Here is a 9,808-nt window from a genome sequence, read left to right as displayed (position 1 = left end):
TGGGTCCGCTTTGTGACATCTCTCTGCCCTCGCCCTCGCCCTCAAAGCCCCCTTGCCGGCCGAGACCTGATTCAGTTCAGTTCTCGGTTTCGCCAGAGGAGCCTCAGAAGGCCTCATTTCCCAGCCGCTGGAACTCCCTGGCCCGCCCCGTCTGTGTGGATGAACGGCCGCTCGCTCACGCTCTGTTCATGCTCATGCCGTGTGTATCCGCAGCCCCATCCCATGGGCATCGCAAGCAGGCCACGAGGAGCATCAAATGTCGCTTGACAATCGAGCTAGCGCCAACAGGAAAACGCGCTGGACTGTCCGTTCTTCACTATCAGGGTGCCCTGATCAGCGCTCCGTGCCGGGCTAGATTGCCCGATTTCAGGTACCGCAACTTACAGGTTATTTTTCTTTTGTGGAAACAGTCTTGCCTGGCCTTGCCTGGCCTGGGCATGGGAGATGTGTCATTAGCTGTCTGCGGGCGTTTGCCGATCGTCTGGGGTTTTTGCGCGGATAGCTCCACAAAGGCAGAGTGGCTTTTCTGTACGCCGATTGCCCTTCGAATGATCGGCTAAATGATGGCGAGGTGAGGATACGAGTCAGGCTCGGTGTCAATCGACCGAGGACATGAATGTGAGGATGAGGAAGATAAGGAATCGGCCAAGTGAGACCCTTCTTCTCGCTGCGATTCGACTAAGAGTCTAGGTAGCGCTTAAGTGGGCGCATAAATTGCATCAAAGAACTTGCCTGCCTTCCTAGGCAAGTCTTACCTAGGCAGGTGATAGGTCGAAGGAGCAAAGGAAAGAAGGGCGTTTACTTTCCCCAGAAATTTGTAATTGAAAGCATCCATGGATGAAAGGGTCGCCTCACACGCCCCTTGAAGAACAAAAGCTCCCTTCTCTTGTCTCGTCTGCCGCTTGCTCATCTGGTCTCAACCGCGCGACGCAATGCGGGATGATGCATAAGAAGCGATGGCCGATCTCGACTACATTCAACCGACAACACAACTCCGCCCCCGCAAGGAAAAGAAAGGAAAGGAACTGAAGTGAATTGGTCTCGGGTCAGCCAGCCATTTGACGGCATCTTCTAGACAACAAGTAAGGAGCTCATGTCTATTTGTGTCGTGAGACACGCTGATCCCGAGACTTGACCCGTGTTCAAGACGGAGATTGGCATGCTATACTCTAGTCTCGCCCGGCTATTCTACCCAAGCATTTGACTAGTCAACTCTGATGGCATTCAAAGTCCGGGAGACAACCCCACGCCAGACTCCGGCCCGTATGAGATCTGCCGTTCCCATGACTGACTCGGTTCTCGTCGAGCGGGCCGGCGGTCTCTTTGTTGGCGGTGGTCGATTTCCAATGCTAGATCAGGATACCGGGATTCAGGATCAGGTTGTTCAACTGCCCACCCAGCATTGCTTGCGCCCATCCCCAGGTGAGGTGACACAGTCACACACTCCCCCAGACCGCGGCCGCCGCTATCCGCAGCTAGACGTGGGACAAAATCAAGCCTGCCTGCATGGTGATGAGGGTATACATTCATTAATTCAATCTGAGCCCTGGTCTGGGGGAGATGCAAACTGGCGCACAATGTGCTCCAAAATTCTCGGCCCCTGAGTCAAGCATTAGAGACTCCGTTCCTCCGGGGCCCCGGAAACCCAAAAGATAAGACATCATCATCGTCATTAACGGGGGCCACGACGACGATGACTCGAGAAACGGGCGTGATAACAAAAATTGTTTTCCCCTTCTTGTCAGGGGAAAAGATCGACAAAGACTTGACGTCGTCGACATGCCGTTGTCATCGTCCATCCACCAGCCAAATGCGCCCATTCCAACCCCAGCTTTTTTTTTTTTTCTTTCTTTGGCTCTTTCTGCCCCGCGAATACCACCCTCCAAAAAGCAAGCAGAAGAAGTAGCCCAGCGGCGGCTACACACCCGCATTTCGCGCGCACACACCACCCCCGGATTTCTGACACTCGCCTAGATATGGACCAAACATGGGCTTCCCTTTTTCTCCTTCCTTTGGGTTCCCAAGATTTCTTCACACCACTTCCCTTATTTCTATCCTCTCCCGATTTCCGGCTCAGCCCTCATTCGCCAGCCCCGGTTCTGGCGGTGTACTGTACATGTACAGTAGGTGGTATGTAGGACGCACGTGTGGTGCTTTGTGCTGCATCTTGGTCCGCCTTCTAATTAAACTGGACTGCTTATCGTAGGCCAGGGGCCAGCACTCGACCACTCAGCCCACGAAGGGCGGCCGGATTGAGCAAGAGATACGCCCCATTGTGCGACTCTCCGCGCGTAACGCCTCCCCTTCACCTTCACCGACCATCCCGGCCCGAGACCGAGACCGTGGAGCGGCCCTACGAGCCGGCCGACCTGCCTCTTACACAGGGCGGACTTCCCTTGATCCATCCCCCCAACAATTCATAGGCGGGATTGCCGTGCGTGTGCTACGTAGACCTGACATTAGATGCCTCATTCAACTGGCCCATGGGGTAAAAAAGAGGCACAACGCACAAACATGACGACTGTTCGCCCCCAAAGCTGGTCCGCCCAATGACGCTGCTTCCCCTTGCCTTTGCCAAATCCTAAATAGCTGCACCCCTGAACTTGTACGCGGTTCTAAAGAAGGAAGAGTAAGAGGCTTGGGAGGGGACGCGCAACCAGCCCTTCTCCGTCCTACGTGGTTCATCGTCTTTGGATGCAGCAAGAGCTTCTTCTGATTGTACTGTAAGACGAACGGCCGCTTTGGCCCTGTTATCAAACAAAGCCGCCACCAGGGAGAGAAAACAGGCAAACACTTATCAGGGGGGCTGCGCCTGAGCTCAGCTTTCATCCACCACCACCGCCCAAAGCCTCACAGGCTGACGTGATGCAGAGCATTTGAGGCGTGCCACTCAGAAGGTTTCTGCCCCCCCAAATGTTGCAGTTGCTTTTACGAGCTTTTTTGTTTTGTGTGTCTGTATGGGGGATTCCACGTCGGTTCTTTGCTTTTTTGTGTTACCACCACCCCTGACAACACAGAAGAGTCCGGGGGAACAGAAACGAGGCGAAGCCTTGTCAGGGACTTGTCATCCAAGCAGCACACAGAGAGTTCCAGGTTCTGGTGGCTTTCCATTGCCTGATAAACTCGAGGCCAAGGTGCTGCACCCTGAAACTCAGAGCCCACTCTCTGCTGGAGCGCCCTGAAAGTATATGCGTCCACAAACTGGGGAAGCGTGCGGCCGCTGCGCCTCGAAAACCGGAGGGGTTCTTTTTTTTTTTTTTTCTTGCTGGCAAATATTTTTTCCATCAGACCAGAAAAGAATCCGGTTCAACTTCTGGCTTCCCTCCTCTGCCCGGTTACGGTCCGCTCATACGCCGACCTCGCACCGCGTGCTGGACGCAACGCAACCCATCCCATACACGCCTTAGCCGATGAGAAAGCATTGTTATTTTCCCCTCCTCTCTTGTGTATGAGTGTGTGTGTGGTAGTGGATGGTGTTTAGGCTCAGGCCCTTGTGGTGTTGTGCTCTTATCACCTGCGGTTTTCTCGTCTCCATGTGATAACTGCGACCATCTGACTTTCAACCCATCTTCACCCACTTGAGCTGACGGCGCAGGGGTTGGACGAGAGATCCAGGAGGGGCATGGGTGTGGGTGGTGGGATTTCCCAGGCCTTGGCTTTCTAGTGGTGGGGGAAGGCGGCAGATCAGATTGATTTGTGCCGTCCCGTCAGCCCTTTGGAAGCATGTGTGTGTGTGCCCGTGTGTGGGTGGGGGAGAAAAGAGAGACATGGCCAGAGAGAGGACATCGATTCGAGGGACACGCAACACAAGCAAAGAGTCGTCTTTGACCAAGGAGTGTTCCCCGGGTCAAAGGGGGAAAACATCTGCGTAACAATCGACAAGCCCCTAGCAACCACGGATGCTGTCAAACTCCCCGACTAATGACGGCATCCTGAGATCTACCTATCGTCCCCCAAGCCCCCAAGGGGCGCGCGCACTAAGGCCGTCCATCTGGGCTGGCTGAGCGCCTCGCTGGCCCTGCTACCCAAACAGGCCAAACGACATGCCAAAGCGCAAGTTGCCTGGCCCAAGGTGTGCTCGCTAGCTACAGCACCTCAACTTGACTTTTCTGCTTTCCCTTGGTTCTCCCCGGACCTGCTCCCCCGTTTGAGTAAGGACGCGATCCAGATTCCAACCCTCCAGCTGCGGTTCCGCAGGGTTGTCCATCCGATCTGATCTGAGTGCTCCCTCCCACAGTGTCTCCCTCCGTCTTCATTATGTCACACGAGGCGATCCTGACGTCGGTCACCGGGGCAGTTGTTTACACATGTTGGATCAAGTGCTTGTCATTCCAAATCACACAGGTCAGATCAGATCAAGTCAAGTCAAAGCAACAAGGTCACAGGCCAGGTCAGGGTTGAGTGGGTAAAGCTCGAGCTAGTTTGCTTTGCATGCGCTGCGCTGCGTCTATCTATTACCATACATCATACACTTGGTTCGTAATTCTCAGGAGAGCAAAATCCCTCCGGGGGCACGTCTCCGCCCATTATGCCGGCCCCCCGATACTGCAACCCCTGGTCGCCATTAGTTATCTTTCAAGACCCTCCGCCAATCCATACATTGGGTGCCGAAGCAATAGAAGTGATCCCGCACATTGAACAAGAGAAGGAAGACATGAACATTAGACATTTGACATAAAATTTTTGTTTGAATAGACAGGAGTCGAGTTTTTTGTCTCAAGAAATAAAAAAGAAAGGGAAAAAAACCAGCCATGGATATCAAAATAGACTCTGCTTTTCCGGTCGAGGTATGGTGGCCCCAACAGCCCCGAGGCAAGCCCGAGGGAAAAATCCAAGTGCTCCGCAATTCGAAATCTAGTTTCTGCCGCCCCCCGTAGAGGGCGGGACTCATGTTGGAACCAATGTCCGCCGCCCCTGGAGAAAAATGCCTGCCTTCTTTCGTTTCACAAGTGCCGCCCAAGTCCTCGAGTGCTCAATTCTGTGTTTGAGATGATGAAATTCGATTGCCATGTAGTAACCCGTAAACGCCGTCTGTTTCTATACCTCTATAACCCATATTGTTCGTCATCATGTCGTGCGAGCTGCGAAGCAATCGTCTGTCCTACATCCGATCCATGAGATCGCCTCCTGCCAGACTGTTGGCGCCGGAGCTCCTGCCGCTGTGGCTGAATCCGTTATCCGAGAGCAGGTCCTGGACTGCTACCTTGGGGACCTGGGGAACGGGGAGCTTTCGCTGAGATCCGTCTGGCCGGCTGATGATGTCCGTCAGGGACATTCCAGTGGCGCGGGGAGCAGAAGCGGGAGGAGGTCCCTGAAGGTGGTGGTTCTCGAGATGAGGCTCCATAGGGGCCAGGGCAGGGGTCGTGTTGTGCTGGAGAGACAGGTTCCGGAGGCTGGGGAGCTCATAGCCGGAGAAAGGTCGCAGACGAGGAGAGTGAGCGGGAGTGGCGATGGGAGTGTGGTCGGGAGTAGGAGACAGAGAGTCGTGGGAGAAGGTTGGCGAAGAGGGAGCCGTCGAGTTGGGGGAGTTGGGCCGCGACCTCTTGGAGTGTCGCATAGCGCCCGAGTAGTGGTCGTCGTTGTGCTCATCGTTGGAGTGAGAGCGCGACATGTGGTAAGAGGAGAGCGTTGGGAGGTGGCCTCGGGAGCTGTGCATTCCGTGGCTATAGTAGGGGTGGTGACGCGAGTTGTGGTGAGGAGGAGCAGTGAGCGTCTCACGCTCAACCTGAGTAGCGGCCTTGGCCAGCATGGAAATGTCACCGCTTCGGTTGTAGTGAACAGCCGAGACGGGAAGAGCAAATGTCGAGTAAGAGTGGGGAGGAGAGACATTGGGCGAGGCCAGAGTGGATGTGGGAGCAGAGCGGATGGTCTTGGGAGCGGGAGGCGGCGCCATCATTCCATCGGGAAGCATGTGAGGCGGGAGGCCCTGCTGCTGGTGCATCTGATGCTGCTGCTGTTGCTGGTGCTGCTGAGCAGCCTTGTTGCCTCTCCTCGAGTTGGGGTTGTTGTGAATACGGGAGTGGCGGGTGAGCTCATCAGAGCGAGAGAACTTCTTGCTGCAGCCGGGGAACTGGCAGGCATGAGGCTTCTCGCCAGTGTGAGTGCGGATGTGTCGAGTCTGATGCTCGAGGCGGTGGAAGGCCTTGTCGCAGAGAGGGCACTTGTAAGGTCGAGGCAGCTCGTTGGAGCTCTCTGAGGCCTGGGCACCCGGGAGGGGCCCGTTGGGTTTGATAACAGTGACTGCTGCGGTTGCCATCTCGACGTCGCCCTGTTGGGGTTTCTCGGGTTCCGTATCAGCCGACGCTGTGGGATTCAGTAGGTTGGAGAAATCCAGTGCTCGTTGCATGTGATTCGACTGGTGGAGGACCCAACGCTCAACGTGATAGAGGTTATCAAGATTGGCGATGTCGGTGGATAAGAGTCCAGAGTCGAGAGCCGATATAGCGATCGTTGATGTGCGGTTTGGGTTGCTGGTGTATTGGGTGATTGTTCTTGGACCGAAGTCTCTGAAGCTGAAGCTGATGCAGGTTGGTGGAGGAGTCAAGTTCCGGGGAAGCTGGAGGATCTGGCGTAACGATTTGGAGAGAACGGGAATCTGGAGTGAAGGAGGGGACGGGGGGATCCAATGGTTATAAAGAGTGCCGGGCTCGGCCGGGTCGGTACTAGACCACGCACTGCGACATCGAGACGGAGAAGGACGAGCGAGTGAACGGAGCGAGTGGAGGAGGGTGGAGGGTGGAGGGTGCGTGGAGGGGGACGGGAACAAGCAACCCACGCACACACGCCTTGCCTAGATGCACGCCCCTGCACCCCACGCTGGCTTGTAGGCACTGCCCGAGGGTACCTGAGCCCGCCTTGTGCCAGGCAGCGGTAAAACAGGAGCGCCCTCAGGGCCAGCAGGGCAGGTCACTAGAGGACTAGGGGGTTGGTCCGGTGCACCGCTACAGCTACAGGGGAATGTCAATGTCCAGTGGGTTTGTTCAGTGAGTGGAGTGCCCCGTGGGTGGCCCCCTTAGTGGGCTCTCACAGTTTTTTTTTCACTCTTCACCTCAAGCACGCAAGAGCCATACAAGCCAGAGGAGGGTCCACTCAGACGAAAAAATGAGGGGTGATCTTATGAGCGTGGGAGGGCAAGTAAGGAAGGACGTGTGGGGCGTGGGGCGTGGACTGTACGTACCTTCCTGCCCCTCCACCTTTCTTGCTCGTCCCTTTCTACCCCGGCGGGAGAAGCAGGAGGCTCCAATGGAAGGTGCGATGGGGTCTTCCACTGGAAACCTGCGCTGGGGCTCTGGAACAACTGGAAACCTGGATGCCCCGTTTCTTCGGGCCTTATCCTGGGGGGCATAACGGGGCGAGCAGCAACAGATGAGGAAGGAAGAAAAATCAGAGTCACAGAGAGACCCAATGTGCAGCTCCAAGCCTCGTCCAACCTTTCCATCCATTGCAAGTTGCCTCCTCATCTCCCCCGGTACAACATTGAGAAAACTTTCATGATCCGCCCCCGGAGACAAGAGCGAACGGAACGAGTCACGACCAGTGTCGGGACGACAACGACGGATGGACTGGACGGATGAGCTGGGGATTTGGTACGGCCACCCCTCCCGAGACGGCCTTTCGACCGCGGAGTCCACCCCTCCGCGCCGACCATCCTCCGAGTCTCTCCCCATCTCTAGGATCCTCAATCTTTGGCCTCTGTTTGCGCCCGTGGAGTCCCCTCCCTCCTCGAGAGGACAAGACTCGGCCTCCACGCCCCGAACGCCGACCTCTCACCTTTGTCCTGGGATGCCGACCTGGAGAGGCGTGTGGAGTTTGCTCCTTGCCCTCTCGTTCGCCCGCTTGGCCCCCCAGCCCATCTGGCCGTCGCCAATGCCCGAAGAGGTTCGACGGTGAGACCTTTCGCCCACCCTTCTCTCGCTCCACTTCACCGTGGGCTTCCTCTCGCTGTGAGCGCTGTAGTTTTTTTTTCTCTCTGATGGCCGGCCCGGGGCGTGGGGCACATCAGGCCTCTTGTTCATGTCGTGCTCGACTGATTGGTCTCCATTCCATGAAGCGGCTCCGACTGCCCCCTTTGATCCTTTTTTTTCTCGGTGATTTTTTTGCTCAGTGCCCTTTTCGGTTTTTACGGGACCTGTACCGAAACGGTATGCGACCGCCACGTTGACTCGTGGTTGTCGTCTTGTTGAGGCTGGGCTACTGTGCTGTAAGCTGGGCTGAGCTGGCATGGCATGGCAGTGGTTGCTTTCAAACATGCCATTCGTGAATAATTCGTGTTGCCATGGCTGTGCGCCTTGGTAGGCAAAGAAGACGCAATTGCGTGTCGATCTCCTGTATCAGGCATATTGCCCATCCTGTGCGGCGCTGTTGTCATGCTCTGCCATGCATTTCGCCTTGGTATGAGTAACCATGGTGAAGAAGGGCTCCTCAACGTACGTAATCGCCCGTCTGCAACGTCGGACCTGTCCTCGATCCCATCCATCATGCCATGCCAACGCCAATGCCAATGCCACTCCCCCAGTCAAAGTCAGTCTCTCCGTTTCTCCGTCTTCTGATGCTATCGTGCTAGCTAGTCTTAGAGCTCCAGTGGGACCCTCCTCTTTCTTCTCCTCTTCTCAGGTGGACACTGCGCTAGGGCTGTCCTGGATGGCGTTGATTACTTCCTGGTTGGGACCTCACGATGCTTCAGAAGCGCCACTACCCCGTCCCAGGGTCGATTGGCATTGGTTTCTCATCATCAATCGACCCGGGCTATCTTTACTTTTTCTTATTGCCCCCTTCGGCAATACTTTTGTGTCCCTGTTGTTGCTGCCGGCTAGCAGCCCTTCAAAGGGGGCTATAGCCTATCCCGCATGATAGTATCCTCCCTACCCCAGGTTACCACAATTCCACACACACTTTTACCCCCAGATTTGGGGCAAACTCTCTCGTGACATGATCAGCCGCAGGTCCAGGTCGTTGTGGCCGGCTCAAGAGGGGAGGGCGTCCTGGGCTTGGTTGTGAGATCCAAGCAGAGGAGAGCCAGGCTCGAAAATAATTACGCGAACAAATAATCGAGCGACATCGCTGGGCAAAAGCCTCGGGAGCGAGTCCGATTATGGGGTATTGCTCCCACAACACCAAAGGGCGCCATGGCCGGCCTTTCACCACTCCAGGCCGAACCATGATAAGCCCGCTTAGCCTGAGCTCCGGCATCAAATCACCAGACAGACCCTTACTCCGGACTTGTCAGTCGTCTAAACTCCAGATTCCTCCTGAACCCCTCCCGGGCCGTACTCTCTTTCTGGGGAGCCACGAGACCGGCGCAAGTCCATCCCATCACCATCAGGTTGTTGGCCCCAGTGTAATCGGGCCATTCAACGCGATAAGCGCGCTCCCCAGAGTTCCGCCTTAAGCCGTCGTCTGGGGGGAAAGGCTTTGCAAGGTCTCGAGTGCATCATCCTCGAGGTCCCTATCGTCAGTCGCGTGCTGCTTGGTATTCCGGGGCCGGTCCTTTCCAGGGGGGAGATAGCCACATGAGGCGTCCCCATGAGGCCCAGTTCCAAGACATGGTTCCAGAGGTTGATTCGCCTCCTCACAGTTCTGCCAACTTCCTCATGTCCGCCCCATCCCCGGGCAATACCCTCGGTCTAAGCCAAATCAAATGAGCTGCTTCTGTCTGTCTGCCACCATCTCCTCTCACCTGCCGTGTCTGCGGGCCGTCCAGCCCAGGCCTATCTTGCCCATCTCCGCAATCAACTTCATCACGAGATAAGTCGAGATCCATCCAGAGATTCGAGACTGCTCCCCTTCCCCTCTTCCCCCTCTTCATATC

At 56.0% G+C, this 9,808-nt stretch overlaps 1 protein-coding gene across 1 annotated transcript; it reads right to left on the bottom strand.

Annotated features, from left to right (window-relative positions):
• Window positions 1-5,101: 5,101 nt before the first annotated feature.
• Window positions 5,102-8,222, bottom strand: MRS44_006411 (uncharacterized protein; the record flags this gene model as incomplete). The annotated part of the gene is made up of 3 exons (XM_046278126.2): window positions 5,102-6,674; window positions 6,816-6,947; window positions 7,771-8,222. 3 exons carry the CDS (start codon window positions 8,220-8,222, stop codon window positions 5,102-5,104), a joined length of 2,157 nt encoding a protein of 718 aa, XP_046139997.2.
• Window positions 8,223-9,808: the final 1,586 nt, after the last annotated feature.

This window comes from Fusarium solani, assembly GCF_023522795.1.
Source record: "Fusarium solani strain SB1 chromosome Unknown bctg00000003_1, whole genome shotgun sequence".
Classification (NCBI taxonomy): Eukaryota; Fungi; Ascomycota; class Sordariomycetes; order Hypocreales; family Nectriaceae; genus Fusarium; species Fusarium solani.
The sequence above is the reverse complement of the archived record's forward strand: the minus strand, read 5'-3'. Positions and strand labels throughout refer to the sequence as shown.